General features: G+C 40.1%; 1 protein-coding gene across 5 annotated transcripts in view; it reads right to left on the bottom strand.

Annotated features, from left to right (window-relative positions):
* Window positions 1–496: 496 nt before the first annotated feature.
* The window catches only part of LOC144679554 (cytosolic non-specific dipeptidase-like), a 37876-nt gene continuing 18062 nt past the window's right edge, over window positions 497–20310 (bottom strand). For all 5 annotated transcript variants that reach the window (XM_078540056.1, XM_078540052.1, XM_078540055.1 and 2 more), the window contains 7 exons: window positions 18345–18545; window positions 17699–17783; window positions 14646–14806; window positions 12893–13057; window positions 6251–6392; window positions 2213–2360; window positions 497–883 (listed from right to left, as the gene is read on the bottom strand). In XM_078540056.1, the coding sequence (XP_078396182.1) occupies window positions 817–883; window positions 2213–2360; window positions 6251–6392; window positions 12893–13057; window positions 14646–14806; window positions 17699–17783; window positions 18345–18545 (969 nt within the window). In that variant the 3' untranslated portion in view covers window positions 497–816. The remainder of the gene's footprint in view (window positions 884–2212; window positions 2361–6250; window positions 6393–12892; window positions 13058–14645; window positions 14807–17698; window positions 17784–18344; window positions 18546–20310) is intronic.

Raw genomic sequence — 20310 nt, forward strand, 5'->3', positions numbered from 1 at the left:
GAAATTACAGAAGGAAAAAATAATGTAAAGAAATGCAATGTATTGCACATAGGAAGTGGGGCAGGTGTGAAATCAAAATTCAGCTGATTATTAACCACTGGCTGTTCGAATCCGGTAAAAAAGGCTAAGGGATGAATTTTCCCATCAGTTATTGGTGGCGCTGATCGGGTTCGCGCTCGCTCCTGCCCACCCCCACACAACCCCCCCCCAACAGGGGGAAAATTCTCCCCAAAAAGAATTTTATATCTAATTATAATTCTATAGTTAATGCAAACAAATGCAAAGTATTGCACATAGGAAGTGGGGCAGGTGTGAAATAAAATTCAGCTTGTCATTAACCACTGGTTGTTCTTGTAAGCTTAGTACCGGACTACATCAGAAAAGCTGTATGGACTAGGAACATTGGAATTGAGGTATTTTAATAAAAAGGCTGAGAAATTTATATCTAATGGATCAAAAACTTGCACTCCTATTATTTTCAAACAGAAATTCCATATTTGGAGGTTTAAGCTTTTAACTGCAGCCATTTTACCACAGCATTTACAACATGGAAGCCAAATGTAACTGGTATAATAATTCACAAGAATATTTGAGCAAGATGAGTGATTATTAAGAACAAAATGTAGTCTTACAGTTAAGCAATAAAGAAACCAAACCAGGTTCTCTAATAATTACACCTTTATTTCACAATACTGTATCTACTTCATAACACATTACATACTGTATGAAGACATTATCACTGGATAATTAAAGGAATTCAGTGGGATATACAGTTTTAGAAATCACTTCAGCAATTTTATCAATCCAGTGCAATTTTCATTTCAAAGAAGATATTTCATGGAAGTAGGCACCAAGCACCTTGATTCCCTGAATATAGTTGGTCCTGTTGGAGAAACAAGAAGTTAAAAAAAATCTATGAATTGAAGTCTCCATCATGGCATCATTCCTCCCTATCCCTAGTCATATTCTCCAGCTTGAAAACCACCCCTCAAACACTGTGTTCCTCTAATGGATTCTGCCTGTCTGTGTCTCATCATTGGCAGCAGTGCCTTCTGCGCCTAGCCCCCACGCTCCAATTCTCTCTTTAAAACCCTCTTCTTCCTTAAAACCAACCTCTTTGACCAAACTTTTGGTCAATTTGGCTCAGTGCTCATTTTTTGACTGCTGCTTGGTCAAATGCTTTGTGACATTTTTACACATTAAAAGCTGCTACATAAATCTAAATGGTTGTTGTATGACTGTCGAGTATTATGCCAAATATCAGTGGACGTGCTGGAACAGGTTAAAAAATCTGAATGGGCACATTTAAAAATAGAATAAGATGCAAATACACACCAATAGTTATTTTATCAAGCTGCATTTTGATGGTTTGTGCTTGGTCACATTGTTGTGTTTATAAGGTGAAGCTAGATGAGTACATGGGGGAAGGAATGGAAGGGCAAGCTGACAGGTTTTGGTGAAGAAGGATGGGTGGAAGCTCAGGAGCATAAACACCAGCATCAACCAGTTGGGCTGAAAGTCCTGTTTGTAGTGTAAATTCTACATTATACTTTTATTATACAGATATATTCCCAACTTAAGCTTAAAGCACAGGACTCTCATTTTGAGAACAGAGATTCTGACCTGATATCCATCTGCTGTCACTTAGCTCTTCTAACTAAGTATTTTGACTGTCTGCAGAGTACAGCAGAGGCATCACAGGTGCACTCAATACAGTGAGCTGCAAAATGTGAATTGATCCCTCAAAAGAGGGAAACTGTCTATATCCCCCTTGTGATGGTAGATGGATCATCAGGAGAGGTGAGAGGGAATTAAAAACGTTAAGGGAACGGTGTGCATGTGCATAAATAAAAGGCTAATGGACTAATGGAGCAATAATGCAAACTCTGATTTGCCTCAGTGTCCTGGACTGTTGCTGTGGGGGGTGGGGGAGAATAAATATATCAATTAATATTCTGCAGGCCTATGTGAACATCATATAAAAGGCAGGGTTAGGCTTTCTTCTGTTTTCTCTTCCCAAAAGAGGGTAGCAAAAACCCATGGACCACAGTCCAACATAAGAATGCTTTTAGGAAGAAAAGCATGGGCAGGAAGAGCTTTTAAGAATTATTTCACAGGAATATGGATTAATGTATTATCAGGACTACTCCACCAACAAACTCAAACAAACAGACTCATGAGGACAACGTCTAACCAGAATATTGTCTCTTACCGGTTGATTTTCTCATTCTGTGAATGTGCGCCATCATCTGAAGCTCCAATTGGTAGTAACATAACACTTTTTCCTGTAGCTTCCTGGAATGTCAAGGTAACTGGAATGCTTCCACCTTCTCTGGTCATATCTGGCTCAACTCCAAATACTAAACAAGAAAAGTTTATACATTTTACATTGAAAACCAGACTAAAAATACAATGCGATATATATATACACAAACTGCAGCATCCATTATTCATGCTCCAATCATCTACTTGAAATTTGACTAGAATAAAGTTTTGCATGAGATGTTGCTTCATTGCTCAGATCAACACCGCAAACTTCAAGCCTAAAAAAAAGGCAAATTCAACATATTTGTTTTGTCCTCTCCCTCCATTTCTGTGTTGCTATAATATAAAAATGTTACATTCCTGATCATCTGTTAGTTTCCATTATCCACCTAGAAGCCTTCTCCATCATGGCAAATAAAAAGCCCACTGTTGCACAATTACCCTACAGCAATCAAAAAGTAGAATACTGCAAATGCTGGAAATCGGAAATAAAAACAGGGAATGATGCAAACACTGAGCAGGTTATGGCAGCAACTGTGGAGAGAGAAACATAGTTGACATTTCAGGTCCGTGACCTTTCATCAGAACCTACAGCACTTGTCTAATTTGCTACCTTTTTCTAACTTCAGTTGTACATTTGCAGCGGCTTGTCTTCAGCACACACTGTAGGATGTATTTTGTACTTTCCCCTCCTGGTGTGGAGTATCACCCACTAGGAGCGTAGGTGCAGCGTTTAGCAGCTACTGCAGGATTTTTGCAACGAGAAGGGAATGTCTGTGCAAGGCACCCGTTTAAGGGGGCACTTTTCAATCCAATTACACCTGTTCCACCGTAGATGCGGTTTTCAAAAAAAAAACTGAATTACCAGTGTTAGTAGAGTGTAAAGGGAAAAAACAAAGAAATGTAATTACAGAGTATGTTGGGCTAAGCTAGATTAGGTGGAGGCAAAACAGTCCCAATTTTACATTTCGAAACATGGATCAAAAGTTTGCAAGTGCATTAATTTTTGCGGCACGATTTTAAAAGATACAATTATGCTATTCTGTGTTGGCAAGAAGTGGCAGATTAAGACTGGATTTTGAACAATCAGATTCCTCCCATGCATATGAGAGGGGGGTGGAATGAAGCCTCCTGTAGATCAGGACTTCCTAGTGCTTTCCGGTGCAGATAATACTGCTCTTGGCTGCTGAAATCTCTGCACAGCAGGACTGTGCATTACTACAAAAGATTAGAGGTCATTTACAGGCTTTTATTTACTTTTTTTTTTAAACAGAATAGTGTTTCTGGTCCCATTTGCCAGGTACCAATTTGTCAAATAGTCTAAGTTGCAAGGTTATGGGGATATTGTTGAGCGTCAAATATTTACCTTGAGGGATCAAGGTGAAATTTCAGATGATAATTCAACAACAACTTGTAGTTCACTTGTTTTTCTCCTTTTGTTTTCAGAAAGTAGCTCTTCACGATGCTGCCATTAAATCTCCTCTAGACATTTTTCTATTTGTTCCACTACCATTCCCTTTGGTTTTGCATCAAGTCTTTCGTTACTTACTCGTCTTCCACTTTATCACAGACCTTCTCTTTTGTTCTTTTTTTCCCCGACCTCCCTCCCTTTCTTTAGAACCTACCACATTTCTAACTACTTATTTCTGATGAAAGGTCGTCAACCCAAAATGTTAACTCTTTCTCTATCCACCGATGCTGTCAGACTTGCTGAATATTTGCAGTTTTTCTCCTGCTTGTATTTCAGTTTTTCAGCATCCACAGTATTTGGTTCTTGGTATTCGAAAGGATAAAACTCTGGTCCAATAGATTTCATCCACACTTGTTAAACAAAGTTAGGGAAGTCGTGGCTGAGGCACCATCATGCATACGTAATTCATTAGGAAAGAGAAAAGTGCCAGATGATTGGCAGGCAGCGAATGTTACTTAAAAAGGGAGACAGAGCAAGTCCAGAAAATGATAGACCAGTTAACTTAATGTCACTAGGAAGACAAAATAATAGCATTTTTATTCAAAGGTGTAATAGAAAAACCACTGAGAAACTGAAAATATAATAGACTAGTCAGAATGGAGTTCAAAACAGAAGATCATTCTTAACCATCCTTATTGAGTTGTTTCAAGTAAGAAACAAGGATAACATAATCAAAGTAATAAATCTGAATTTTCAAAAAATATCTTTGCTAAAGATACTACATACTAGATTCATGACTGAAGTCAGCATGGGAGTCAGGACACAGAATGGTTAGCAAACTGGCTACAAAACAGAAAATAGTCAGGGTTAAGAGCAGCTACACAGACTGAGAAAAGGTGGGAAGTGACATTCCACAGTGACAGATGCTGGGACCACTGTTGTTCACAATTTACAATGATTTGGATTTGGGAATCAGAAGTACGATTTCTAATTTTGCAGACGGCAAATTGCTTGGGTGAGGAGTGGTGATTAATTAATGCAAAGGGAAAAATGGCAAAATACAAGAATGTGTTAATAAACTAAAAGAATGGATGTTTAATTGGCTAAAAAAATTAATATAATTTAAGCATGAGGTGGTGCATTTTGATAGGAAAAATAAGATCACATACATCTTGGAAAAGAGTCTAAATAGAGTAGAGAAACAAAGTGATCCAGGGGCACAGATTCACAAATCACTGAAAGTAATGGTGCAGGTTAATATAGCCAAAAAAAACCAACAACAAACCAAGTATTGGAGTTCATTTCCAGAGAAATAGATGGAAAAGCAGGGAAGTTATTTTAAACTTGTAAAAGAATTTTGGGTCAGGCCACACTTCGGAGTACTATGCAGAGTTCTGGTATTTATATTATAGAGGGGCATAGAGGCATTGGAGAAGGTCCAAAAAGATTCACCAGAATGTTACCAGAATAAGAGGTTATAAGCATTATGAAAGACTGAACAGGCTGGGGCTTTTTCTCTAGGTAGAAGGTTTTTAAATAATGAAAGTATTTGAAAAGGTTTAATTGGGTAGATGTGGAGAAAATGTTTCCACTTGCATTCCTGCCAGCTCTGTAATGAGGATGGCTACAGTCTGCTAACCAAAACAAGAAGCTCTAAATATAAAGAATCACTAACAATCCAAAACGGAATTTGGGAGAAACTTCTTTATCCAAAGAATGGTAAGAATGAGCAATGCGCTTTGACAAGGGATAATGAGGCAAAGAGCACAGATACATTTAAGGGGAAGCTCATTAAACACATGGCTTGGAGCACTTCATTTTTTTTTTAGAATATGAAGTTTTACAGTTATACAACTAATCACAATAAGTCAACCACACTGTCACAAGTTTCATGTTGTTTTGTAGCATTACTTTGGTTAATTTTTTTCTGGGATATTAGCGAAGTTGAGTTGTGGAGCTGGTATCTGGTAGCAAAGTCAGGGATAGGCTTATATTCACACCAAAGATTTGTTTAAACTTTGGAGCTAATTTGGAATAAGAAAATTCACCAGTTTCCTTTCAAGTCATTTCTGTTAATACGATGATCCAATGCATGCAGAGTTGTTTTGTAACCCTTTCCATATACATTGCCAGTGCAGACTTGATGGGCCAAATGGCCTCCTTTTGCATTGCAAAGATACTGTAATACATTGCAAAGGGCTCGGCATGGTATAAGATAACAATCCATACAGATGGAGCACAGATTAGCAAAACTTAAAGCTGTTTTTAAAATTATTTGCAGGCAACACTTGGTTGTTAATTTCAGTAACTTAATGCAACTACAATGCACAGGCTCACATGCACAATGAATATGAAGAAAGTTTTCATGAAAAAGCATTAACACTGAAACCTGAAACTGCATCTTTCAGATGCTAATTGCCCAAATTGTTAGATCTGCTCCCCCCACTGTACCTGGAAATAGAACTTTCAGTACAACTTTAACAATAGGATATGGATGCTCGTGCAGGTTATTAGCAAGTTAAGGTTGCTTTTCAGCATGCAGAATGAGTATTCAAGTCAGATTCCTTCACCAACCTGTTTTCACTGCATTCCTGCCAGCTCTGTAATGAGGATGGCTACAGTCTGCTAGCCAGGCCTTTGCACCATGACCCATGTATACCTTCATTGTGTTGGGACTCCCATGTTCAGCAAAGATTTTTTTGACGTAATCCACTACCTACGTAGCAAATAAAAAATAATCAAATGAATAAAAGGGGGAGGGGAAATGGGAGGGAGAAAATAAATCTGGAAAACTGCAATTTCTTATGTTGTGCAAAAATATCTAATCCCTGATTATTGGTCCAAAATAATCTTTTAATCAGGTTCCACTTTATCACTCAGCATGGGTTTAACAAGGGGAAAAGGAAGAAAGCATATGACCAATGTAACAAAACTACTCAAAAGATATTTCAACAAATACACTATTAAGACAATAAAGGCCAATCACCTCACTGTTGTTTGCGTGACCTGTCGGGGCATATATTGGCTTCCTCATTTCCCTACAAATAAGCGACAGAGCTCAAAAGTAATTCATTGGTTATAATGTACTATAGAGCATCCTTTTTACATTTTTCATTGGGTGGTGACTGCCTGGATTGGATTTGTCGAGTTTGTTGTGGACAGGACATACCCAGTCATATTTTCCATTTCGACTGGAAGACAGCAGAGTCCAGCTTTACTGGAATACTTTGGCTAGGAGTGCTGCTCGTTCTGGAGCACATCCGAGCAAAGGTTTTGCTGTAACCAGTACAGTCAACCGCTTTTGATATCACCTCGAGCATGATACTGGGGACCTCAGGAAGAGGCCGAGATGGATCATCCACTTGGCACTTCTGAAGATGGTTGCAAATACTTCAGCCTCGTCTTTTGCACAGATAGGCTGGGCTCCCAATAATTGAAGATGGGATGTTTTTGGAACCTCCACCTCTGGGTTAGTTGTTAAATCGTCTCCCACCGCTCACAATTGGATGTGCAGGGCTCCAGGTCTGTGACCTAATCAGTTGATTGCAGGATTCTTAGCACTGTTTATATGCTGTTTCTGCTGTAAAGCTATATAAAATGCAAGTTCATCTTTTAAAAAAATATACTGGAACAGCAAAGGATTACAAGTACTCTGCCTATTTTTCAAATTTTCTTTTCCCAAATTTGAATTTAAAAAAGGCTCCAGTGGATTCAGCTATTGGCAAGAAAATACTAACCCCCCACCCCCCCGCCATCCACGCCCACCCCCACCCCCAGAGTACTGTTTATTATCAGGAAACACTAGGTCTAAGCAACAAATGTGCAATAGAAGGAAGCAGCATACAATTTCTTTCCAGCAAAACAAATACACTTCAAAATAAATAACATACCATTACTAATGTAACTAATGATATATATCAACTCCTTCAAGATAGAATTTAAATACACCTTAGACTGCAATCTCAGCCCTTCCTCTCTCAAGGAGCTTTGTTTAGCTGTCTCCACATGATGGAAGTGAATAATGGTGTCCTCTATGTTGATACTGCCCATTAGCATGGAGAGAAGATAAATCACTCATGTCCCCAACCAGGGAAACAGCTGTGCACATCACTACAGGACATCAACATCTTCAGGCTTTATCCCAATAATTGGATCTAATCCCCAAATTAGACGGTTAAATTACCAACACCAATCTACCCTTGGGTTTCAGATTACAAATAAGCTACTGGACCTTCACACTTGAACTTGAATCAACTGAATCTCTTGACTGAAACACTGCTATTCAAGCCATGCCTACCCTAGAGTTTTAATTGGAACATTGGAGCAGAAGTAGTCCATTCTTCCATCCAGCACATTTTTAAAAATTAATTCTTGCCATATGGGAGTCACTAGCAACATAGGAATAAAGGAACATAGGAGCAGGATTAGGTCATTTGGCCCTTTGAGCCTGCTCTGCCATTCAATATGATCATGGCTGATCTGGTTATGATCTCAGTTCCACTTTCCTGTCTGCCCTCCCCAATAATCTTTGACTTCCTTGTCTATCAAAAAGCTATCTAACTCAGCGCTGAATAAATTTAAAGACCTAATCTCCACTACTTCCTGGAGAAGTGAATTCCACAGATTAATGAGGCTCAAAAAAATTTCTTCTCATCCCTGTTTTAAAAGGTACATCTCTTATTCTTAAACTACATCCCCTAGTTTTAATCTCCCCCACAAGAGGGAAGATCCTCTAAGATGGTTCCTCTTATGAGACAATCTAGAACTAAGGGTCACTGTTTAAAAATAAGGGGTCGCCCATTTAAAACGGAGATGAGGCAAAATTATTTTCCTCAGAGGGTGGTGAGTCTTTGAACTCTCTCCCTGAAAAGGTGGTGAAAGACTTGGATACTTTTGAGGCAGAGATGGATAGATTCTTGGTAAGCAAGGGGTGATAGGTTATCAGGGGTAGGCAGGATGCAGATTTGAGGTTACTATCAGTCATGACCTTATTAAATGGCAGGGCAGGTTTGAGGGGCCAAATGGCCTAATCCTGCTCCTTGTTCATATGTTCGTATCCACCCTATCAAGTCCCCTCAAGATCTTATATCTTTCAATAAGATCACCTCTCATTTTTCTAAACACCAATAGGCATAGGCCCAACCTCTGTTCAGAAGATAGACCCTTTATCCCAGAAATGAGTTGAGTAAACCTTCTCAGAACTGCTTCTAAAGTATGTATATCCTTTTTCAAAAAGATCATAACTGTACACAGTACTCCAGACGTGTGCTCAGCAAGGCCCTGTACAGCTGCAGTAAAACTTCCCTACTTTTATACTCCATTCCACTTGCAATAAATGCCAACATTCCATTTGCCTTCTTAATCACTGTACCTTCTGCACCACCAAATTTTGGAATCTGTCTCTATTTAAATAGTGTACTGCTTTTCTATTCTTCCTATCAAAGTGAAGTTCACATTTACCCACATTGCACTCCATCTGCCAAAGTTTTACCCATTCACTTAACCTGTCTGTATCCATTTGCAGACTCTCCACCTCTTCTTGAAGACTTACTTTCCTACCTATCTCAGTGTCATCGGCAAATTTAGGTACCATATATTCGGTCCCTTCATCCAAGTCATTGATATAGATTGTAAATAGTTGAGGACCCAGCACTGATCCCTGTGGCACTCCACTACACCATATGCTCTTATCTTTGAAAATCTAAATACACCACATCTACTGGTTCACCTTTATCCACCTTGAATGTTACTTTGTCAAAAAACGAATAGATTATAAACACGATTTCCTTTTCACAAAGCCATGCTGGCTCTGCCTGATCAAATTGTGATTATCTAAATATCCTGCTTTAACCTCCTTTAGGATGGATTGCAGCAATTGCCCTGAGAGAGATGTTAGGCTAACTGGCCAACAGCTTCCTGCTTTCTGCCTTTTTCCTTTCTTGAATAAAGGTGTGACAGGGACGATTTTCAAATCTGCGAGCAAGGCCAGAACTTATTGCCCTTGAGGAGTTGGGGGTGGGTCACATGGTGCAGATACTGCCACAGTGCTGTTGTGGAGGGAGTTCCAGAATTTTGACCCAGCTATGCTGAAAGACACTGATATATATCCAAGTGAGGATGGTGAATGACTTAGAGAGAGGAACTCTGAGCTGATGGTGTTCCCAAGCACCTACTGCCCTTGTTGCTCTTTTCAAGTAGACTGTGGCTGATCAGTGCTTGAGCTCCATTTACTTGCCTGCTCTCCATATGGGAACACAGAGACAGGAGTAGGCCATTAATCCATTCCAGTCTGTTCCACCATTCAATAAGATCATGGCTGATTTCATATCTCTTGATACCTTACCTAATAAAAATCTATTGACATTAGCCTTGAAAATTTCAATTGACTTATCTGCATCCATCTGGGGTGAAGATAGTTCTAGATTACCATTACTCAGTGCGTAAAGACCTGCTTCTTGATTGCATTCCAAAATGGCCTGCCTCAATTATAAGATTATGCCCCCTTATTTGTGATTTCTCCAGCAAAGGATGGTTTACTACCTGTCCTCCTTTTTTAATTCTTTAGTCCTTGTATCAATCCAGTGAGTCATGTCCAATTCACTAATCCAACAAAATATTCCCATTTGTCTTTCTCGGATCCAAAATGGATGACAGAACACAACTTCAACTGCTGGACTTTTGCCCACTAATTTAGCCTGTCTATGCCCCTTTATAACTTCTTGCTTTCATCTACACAATCTAATGTGCCTGCTAATTTAGTGCCACCTGCAAACTTGGATATACAACTCAATTCCCTTACCCATGTCATTAATATACATGGTGAAAGGCTAATGCTCCAGTACAGATCCCCAGGAACATCATTTACCATATCTCACCAGAGAATACTCCTTTCATCTCTTAATATATTTTAATTTCAGTTCATCATCCTAACCTCATTATTAATACTATTGGCTTCTTCATATATTCATACATAAGCAAAGTTTCATTTGGCTCAACTTCCATCAGGGCAGGGCAGAATTCCTCAGAACTCCAGAAGAATAATTTGAAAGTAACTTCAATTGTTCACAAATTGCAGGCTGCACAATTTATCTTTTTTGCAAACAATTCAGCAACTGTATATAGTGTTAAAAAGGTAATCTGTTACAAATTGCGGCCTTCTATAAATAGCAAACTGACTCAGTAAACTCAAATATCCAACAGGTTCATTTCAGCCACAGAACTTTTCACCAATTAAAGTAACAACTGCTGCACCAAATTGCTTTTGAAGCACTGAGATCAAGCTCAAACTGTAAAGAAGAACTCAGTCATGCTTTAATTATTTTCTTTATTGTAACGGGGTTGTAAATGCATGGCAATAGAAATTTGTTTGGCACTCAGGGTCAAGTAGAGCAGAGCCAGTTAGAGTGGAACTCCCTCTGTTCAAAGCTTAAACCTCAGCTTCCCTTTCTCTGAATGGAGATTGGCAATTTGTTGTGCAACTTATGCTACATTACATACATACAAGCATGGTACTGATACAGTCCATGCTGGAGTTTATGCTCCACCTGAGCCTCCTCCCATCTTTTTTTCATTTAAATCTTCCATTGTAACCATCTATTCCCTTTTGTCTCATTTGCTTGTCCAGTTTCCCCTCAAATGTATCTATATTCAATCACCTCCTTTGGTAGCAAGTTCCACATCCGCACCACTCTGAATAAAAAAGTTTCTTCTGAATTCCCTATTGGATTTCTTGGAGACTGATGGCCTTTAGTTATGCTCTTCTCCACAAGAGGAAACATTCACAATCAAAACCTTTCAGAATTTTAAAGATTTCTATTAGGTCACCCCTCAGCCTTCTTTTATTCCGCCCACCAAGTGGCCTGCAAACCCTTCCTGATATGGATATCCAGCCATTTCTGGTATAATCCTTGCAAATCTTCTCTTTGTACTTTCCAGTGCCTCTATATACTTCTTACAATGTGGCAACCAGAACTGCAAGCAGCACTCTAAGAATAGCTAACCAGGGTTCAATGCAGGTTTAGCATAACTTCCCAACTTTTTAGTTCTATCCCTTTAGGAATGAGACCTAGTGTTTGGTTGCTTTTTTAAAAAAAATAGCTTTGCAGTTCTCTGACACAACTTTTAATGATGGTGTATAAATAAATCCAAGATCCCTTTGTTCCTCTACCCCACCTAGATTGACACCTTCCAAATAATAAGGGACTTACCCAATCTTCCTACTAAAATGCACTACCTCACATTTATCTGTGGAGAACTTCATTTACCAATTATTTGCCCATTCTGCAAGTTTATTAGTGTCCTCCTGTAATTTGTTGCAGTCCCCCTCAGTATTGACTGTTCCCCACCCCTGCACATCCCACCCCTGCCAATTTGGTGTCATATGCAAGTTTAGAAATTGCGTTTTTGATTTCAAGTCCATATCATGAATGTAAATTGTGAACAACAGTAGTCCCAGCAATGATCCTTGTGGAACACCACTTCCCATCTTCTGGCACTCTGAATAACTGCCCTTTATTCCACTTTCTGCTTTGTGTCTGGAAGCCAGCTAGGGATTCATTCTGCCACTTAGCCCCCTCCCCCCAGCTCCTCATTCCCTGACCTCATTCATTGTCTAATATGCGGCACCTTATCAAAGGTTTTTTTTGAAAATCCAGGTAAATTACAGTTACTGCATAATCATTGCCTATTCTCTCTGCTACCTCCTCAAAGAATTCAAAAAGGTTGGTCAAGCCAGTTTTCCCTTTTGAAACACATACTGACTATTCATTATTGTAATTCTCATTTCTACCTAGAAATAAGTACAAGCAACCCAAGACTTCATTAAAACCCAACCTTGTTTAAATCGGATCAAAGTCCCCTCCTAATCGATCTTGGCTGGTTTTGAACCAGGGTACCTGAGGTTAAAGGACATACTGCTAACACATTTCAGGTCACCTGGGTTCCAATAATACACCCATAATCAAGCAGTTAATTTTACATTGTGATCAATCTGAGAAATGCTAAAATTACACTCTTGCATTCATCACTGGGTCACTTGATCAGATATATTGACGCAGCTCAGGAGTTGAAAGTACCATGTCTTTTGCGTGAGGGCGCTCAGGATGTACAAGTGAATAAGGGGTCCCAAGGAGATTCTATAAAGTGTACAGGGTCTATGGAGGGTGACTGAGAGGACTAAAACAAATAGCTCTTGTTTCCACAGTAAAAGTTCCGTACCTGCTTCTCAACCACCTCTGGATCCATGTCTGGCACCAACCGAATAGAAAACTTCCCGATAACTTTCCTAGGAATGACTGTTTTAGCTCCTGAACCAGCAAAAGCCCCCTCGATTCCATGTAAAGATAAGGAAGGGTATCTCCATCTGTGCATCAGAACTTGTTGCTGTAAACAATAATCAGACAGGTGCTACAGTTTAACAGAAGTGAGCACCAAAGCTTACAAGATGTTCAACAAGTGTAAAAAGAGACCTCACTGACATGGATGTCAACAGATCAGACATATTTAAGATTAAATGGCACGTTTATCTGGATTTCAGTATATCTTGATGTGGTGTTAAGTTGCAACATCGAATTTCATTCCAAACGACTCAAAATGCTTAATGCTTCCAGCAAAACCCAATGACAGAAATCAACAAGTGCTGCAACATTTGCAATTCAGTATTATTTCCAACTTTGTTTTAAAAACAGCATTTTGTTTCGTAGGTTTAAACTCAAAGATGGTAGTCACATAAATCTTCAGCCTCAAACAATTTTAATACTGTCTAATGTGGTTCTGCTATGGAGTTCATTCACTCTCTGAAAAACAATTCTACTTAATTACATATTATGTAACAGCAATTGTTAGCTCAATATCAGCATCAATTTAAATGCAGCAAATAGTGTTTTTTAAACTTTTAAAAAGTCAAGACTTCCAAATGTTAAAAGGCAACTTTCTCAGAAGTACTTGTAGTTAAGAATCTGCTATTCCTCCAAGGGAATCATCTAGGTTGATGTCATCTTAAACACTTCCACTCTACTAACTGATAAGTAAACAAATCTCCATGATGCAAGTTAATGGACTGGATTTTGCATTAGGAATAATAGTAAAGCTGTCAGTGTTCACCACTACTCAGGACTAAATCAGCAATTTCTGGTATCCCCACAGTCAGTTAATCTCCTCCACAGGTTTCACTACATCAGTGCCTTGACAAGGCACTCAGCATTCACACACATGAAGGCTGTGAAGCTGTAGTGCATAAAACGCTAGATACACATTAAACATGCCGGAAAAAAAGTTAGAGATCTGAATGGACAATGTAAGTGATTTTTTTTTTTAAACAGTGATAAAGCTTTAATGGCTGCCAAACAGTCTTGTTGACACTGAAAATTTACTATTTCATGTGTGGAGTTTCATTCCTTCAGATTTTAATTATTGTTGGAGGTCTAACTAAAGAATTAAATTAAACGTGATTTTTACTTGTTGCTTATCTAACTCTCACTTAATCCTATTTTTCTTTCCTTCCATTTGCTTTCTGTAGATGATTTTACATTGAAGTAAATATTCTAAATTACACTTCCTGGTTTAGACTCTGTGCCTCAATAAGGATTCTTCAATCTGCTTGGTTAAAGGAGTCACTCAGTTGCTTACCCTGTACACAAAGTTCAAGGTCTCCTGTAAAGGGTGTTGTGATGAAATAGTAAGTTCCAGTGCAAAAGCTCAGAGAAATTCTATGGGCAAGTATAAGTGCCATAGTGAGTGCTATTTATCTGCGACCTACAAAATCCAGGTCCAAATGAACAATTTTAATGAGTGCAATTGTAGACATGTACAGCTGTTTAACGATTGCAGTTTTAGTTCCCTCCAGATTCCCACCCTACAAATTCACATCAAGTGTCCTCGCGAGGAAATATGCAATTCAGAAAGATTGCCAGAAAAACTGTTTTATACCAACATTAAAACTGACCACAAGTTTAATTACATATAAATGTACCTTAGTATCATGCAGCAGCTTATAGGCACCTACATCTTTACCGTATTCTTCCATATCGAAGTCTATTTTATCATACAACATCTTTTCCTCCTCTGTGAGTGGTGCCACTGATTCATCGACACCAGGAATGAGAATTTTTCCCTTTTTGTCCACCAACTTGCCTATTCAAATTGGAATTTTGGTTAGACAGTTGGCGTGACATGCCTACAAGTCCTGGTACCTCTGCATCAAATAGCATGCAAATCAGCACAACAAAGTTAAGTAAGCAAATGGTCTAAAACTGAGCCTGAAGAGCCTTTGGAATTCATAACAAAGCTGGCTTGCTCTGTAACTAGGCCTTTGAGCACAACAGAGAATCTATATTACTTGTAAAAATATACCCTTTTGAAAACTTAAAAATGTGGAAAATTCCTGATGTGCCTCATCCCCAAAAACAAACTTCTTTTAGACCCAAGTGATTCATATAGTAAATGTGGAATGCGTGTTTGTGACTGAAACAGTAAATTGCCATTTCCAAGGTTATTACTGGTCACAGCTATGAATTAAAGCCCAGGCATCCACCTTAATTCTCTTCAACAGGTGACTGTGCACTTAATGCTAATCCTCTGGCACTAGGGGCAAGATTCCATGGGCCCAATCTTCCGACGAGTGTCAATCACCAATCGATTGCCACTCCACTTTTTTTTTTAAAACCCAGTGCGAGAGCTCCACACTCTCTTGCCCAGACTTTTGAGCTGGGCTTCAGAAATGCGGAGTCCTTCCTCGTTGGGCAGGATTGCTGGGAAAAATCAAGCCACATTCCCATTTTACAGCACTAACTGCAGCATTTTGGCAAGTCTTCATTTACTAACACAGTGAAAAGCTTTGGGACATTTAAATAGCTAGTGAATGAGTGTGAACGAGGTAGGGTGGCAGTTGTATAGTTATACAGGAGTTAGAAAGGGTATCTTTCCCCCCAAGGTTTCCTGCATCACTATTCTGGTAAGTGAGTCAGAACCCTCCAAAGTCTCCAATCCTAACTCTTGAGTTGGAGATTTTCTTCGGAGGGTTCCAATCACTGCATAATTTGTCCATCAGAAGTTGAAACTTCCCAGCAATTCCTACAGAGTCCTTGTTTCGGGGCTTCAGAGGTGTTCCCCAGTGCCTCTGGGGTACAACCATCTGGAAAGCAGATGTGGGCCCAAATCTTTAGCCCCGCCTGAGCTAAGTTTGAAGGCTTTACAAATTCATTGCCTAACCTCAGCTTTTGTTAATTTTGTAGAGAACTAGTTATTAATAACATTTTTATTGCATTTTCCTCGGCAGACTGCAGTGGGTTGATGCCAAAAATGAAAGCACACTTAATTTTAATGAAAAAAAGTGCAGTAAACTCTCTTCTGTGTAAACATTTTAAAATTAAACAATAAAGCAACAAATGGAGTTGCAAACTTTCCAGTTGTTGGCAACAGACCTGTCCTGTGTCCAATGTCAGAAGGAAAAGAAAACACAATCCAGGATGAAGCCTTGCAGCCTTGGTTCAAACGTGAACAAAAGAGCTGAACTCCAGAGGTGAGGTAAGAGTGACTGCCTTTGACATCAAGGCAGCATTTGACCGAGTGTGGCATCAAGGAGCCCTAGCAAAACGGCAGTCAATGGGAATCAGGTGGAAAATTGTCCACTGGGTGGAGTCACACCTAGCACAAAGGAAGATGGTTGTGGTTGTTGGAGATCAATCATCTCAGCTCTAGGACATCACTGCAGGAGTTCCTCAGGGTAGTGCCCTAGGCCCATCCATCTTCAGCTGCTTCATCAATGACCTTCGTTCCATCATAAGGTCAGAAGCAGGGATGTTCGCTGATGATTGCACCATGTTCAGCACCATTTGCGACTCCTCAAGATACTGAAGCATTCCATGTCCAAATGCAGCTAGACCTGGACAATATCCAGGCTTGGGCTGACAAGTGGCAAGTAACATTCACGCCACACAAGTGCCAGGCAATGACCATCTCCAACAAGAGAATTTAACCATCGCCCCTTGACATTCAATAGTATTACCATCGCAGAATCCCCCACTATCAATATCTTGGGGGTTAGCATTGACCAGAAATTGAACTGGACTAGCCACATAAATACTGTGGCTATAAGAGCAGGTCAGAGGCTAGGAATCCTGCGGAGTGTAACTCACTTCTTGACTCCCCAAAGCCTGTCCACCATCTACAAGGCACAAGTCAGGAGTGTGATGGAATACTCCACACTTGCCTGGATGAGTGCAGCTCAAACACCACAAGAAGCTTGACACCATCCAGGACAAAGCAGCCCTTTCGATTGGCACCCCATCCACAAACATTCACTCCCTCCACCATTAGTGAACAGTGGCAGCAGTGTGTACCATCTACAAAATGCACTGCAGGAACTCACCAGGCACTCAGGCAGCACCTTCCAAACCCAGGACCACTACCATCTAGAAGGACAAGGGCAGCAGATACATGGGAACACCACCACCTGGAAGTTTCTCTCCAAGCCAGTCACCATCCTAACTTGGAAATATATCACTGTTCCTTCACTATCACTGGGTTAAAATCCTGGAACTTCCTAACAGCACTGTGGGTGTACCTACACCACAGACTGCAGCGGTTCAAGAAGGCAGCTCACCACCACCTTCTCAAGAGCAATTAGGGATGTGCAATAAATGCTGGCCTAGCCAGCGACACCCGCATCCCATAAATGAATAAAAAGTCAATTTCTTAAAGGAACAGTGTCCCTAATGTTCCCTTTCTCGTAATGAAAGGATGTCAACATCCTACTTATGTATGGAAACTGAATAAATAAGGACTTTAAAAAATCTGATCGGATATATAAAGAGAATGCATCTCTAAATGACCAGTGTATTTCAGGAATTGAGCTCTTTGGCCCACAGTTGACATAATTCCATCCATTCCACCCCCGCCCAATGTTGAGTTCTTTCTTCAACATTTAGAATATATGGACCCCTTTAACTTAAAATTACAAAACTGGATTGATTCCTGTCAGCCCACTTATGTTAATCCAGGCATCGGCAATTCATGAGCTCTTACCCAGTAAATATATCAGGTCTGTCATCGCTTCATGTATTGTACCGCCAAAGACTCCAGAGTGCAGATCCTTATCAGAGCATTCAACCTGAACATTGAAACCATGAATTGTTATCATCTGATACTTCATATTTACACAGCATATTTCCATTCCCTGCTGCTAGGTTACTGCAGCAATGTCTAATAGTACACGATTGTGTATCAAGCTCCAATACAGTCCTTCACTCTTTTGTTTCTTTACTTTCTTTATTTATTCCATTACAACCACCCCCCTTTTACTACCCCCTGCACTATTATCACTTTTTTCATTTAATTAATCCTGCCCTCCACCCTACCCTTTAGTCCTTTCTTCCCATAACCCTATTTCTTCCTGCCTCTGTACTTGCATCAGAACCAGAAGTTAGCTCCTAAGCAAGGTCATTGATCTACAGATGATACCTGAACCTGCTGAGTGTTTCCAGCATTTTCAGTTTTTAAAACTTAACAAAGACTCTACTGCATATTGAACCTGGTATTTAAACATTGCAAGGATATATATGAAGTAACACTGAATTTAACCGGCATACAATTCATCTTTAAACATTTAAATAATGAAAGAAAGCCACTAGGACCATATAAAATGCAAAATAAAAGAAACTACAAGATGTACCTCCACAAAGAAGTAGCAGATACCTCGGAGACCATACGTTATACAGGGTTTCTTCTTGCCAAGCCAGTAATTATCGGAAATGCAGACAAAATCCACACCCTTGAAAAAGGTGTCTTTGCGAGCGTACACTAGGTCATCGAGACCTTCTGATCCAGACTCCTCCATTCCTTCAAAGCAGAACTTGATATTAACTGGGATATCCTACAGAAAAGGCCACAAGGAAACAGTCACAGTTCGGCTTCTATTTACACAATCTGGCACTTCAAAATGTATTGAATCAGAGTTACAAGGCACCAGAAAAACATCACATTTCGTTATTTACTGGCCCAGTGGTACAGAAAGTGATTAAATTCACAAATCGAAGGAAACAAACATGACCAGTCAACCATGCTTAATTAAATACCACACAATGTTTTGTATTAACTAATAATTGCATTTAGTAGGTAAAATTTATTGATCAACAAGATTTATTGACCCATATACCAATAATAAAACTAGCAAGCGCTTCAGGCTCTAGTGCACAATGTGCTGAAGCACTAATATCGAGTACAATAATAGTACCATTTTCAGTGAACTGCCTTCTACTGCTGCAGAAAGGTGCAAAGCAAAATAAAAAAAAACAATCATTGCATCACTTGTTGTCAATAAGTTAAAACATAATTAAGTCACTGATCAACTCTTCAACATAGCTGCTAATCCTTGCAGCTTCATTGAAGGTTTATGGAACAGTGGTGGAATCCCCAGGGTTATCCTCATCAGATTCATAAATAAAAACAAAAAACTGCGGATGCTGGAAATCCAAAACAAAAACAGAAATACCTGGAAAAACTCAGCAGGTCTGGCAGCATCGACGGAGAAGAAAAGAGTTGACATTTCGAGTCCTCATGACCCTTCAACAGGTCCCCTTGTCCTCACTTATCACCCCAGCAGCCTCCGCATTCAAAGGATCATCCTCCGCCATTTCCGCCAACTCCAGCATGATGCCACCACCAAACACATCTTCCCTTCACCCCCCCCGGCGGTATTCCATGGGGATCATTCCCTCGGGGACACCCTGGTCCACTCCTCCATCACCCCCTACTCCTCAACCCCCACCTATGGCAACTCCCCATGCCCACGCAAAAGATGCAACACCTGCCCCTTCACTTCCTTTTTCCTCACCGTCCAAGGGCCCAAACACTCCTTTCAAGTGAAGCAGCATTTCACTTGCATTTCCCCTAACTTAGTCTACTGCATTCGTTGCTCCCAATGCGGTCTCCTCTACATTGGAGAGACCAAACGTAAACTGGGCGACCGCTTTGCAGAACACCTGCCGTCTGTCCGCAAGAAAGACCCAAACCTCCCTGTCGCTTGCCATTTTAACACTCCACCCTGCTCTCTTGCCCACATGTCTGTCCTTGGTTTGCTGCATTGTTCCAGTGAAGCCCAATGCAAACTGGAAGAACAGCACCTCAACTTCCGACTAGGCACTTTACAGCCTTCCGGACTGAATATTGAATTCAACAACTTTAGATCTTGAACTCCCTCCTCCATCCCCACCCCCTTTCCGTTTCTTCCCCCTCCCCTTTGTTTTTTCCAATAATTTATGTGGATTTTTCTTTTCCCACCTATTTCCATTATTTTTAAATCTATACCTTTAATGCCCTGCTAGTCTTTCCACCCCACCCCCACTAGAGCTGTACCTTGAGTGTCCTGCCATCCATTCTTAATTAGCACATTCATTTAGATAATATCACCACCTTCAACACCTCTTTGTTCCTTTGTCTGTGACATCTTTTGATTATCTGCTCCTATCACTGCTGGCTTGTTCCTACGACCACACCCACCCCCCCCCCAACTTCTCTCTCCTCCCTCCTGCCCCCCCAACCTTAAACCAGCTTATATTTCACCCCTCTCCTAATATTACTCAGTTCTGTTGAAGGGTCATGAGGACTCGAAACGTCAACTCTTTTCTTCTCCGCCAATG

This window comes from Cetorhinus maximus, chromosome 4 (genome assembly GCF_964194155.1).
Source record: "Cetorhinus maximus chromosome 4, sCetMax3.hap1.1, whole genome shotgun sequence".
Taxonomy (NCBI): domain Eukaryota; kingdom Metazoa; phylum Chordata; class Chondrichthyes; order Lamniformes; family Cetorhinidae; genus Cetorhinus; species Cetorhinus maximus.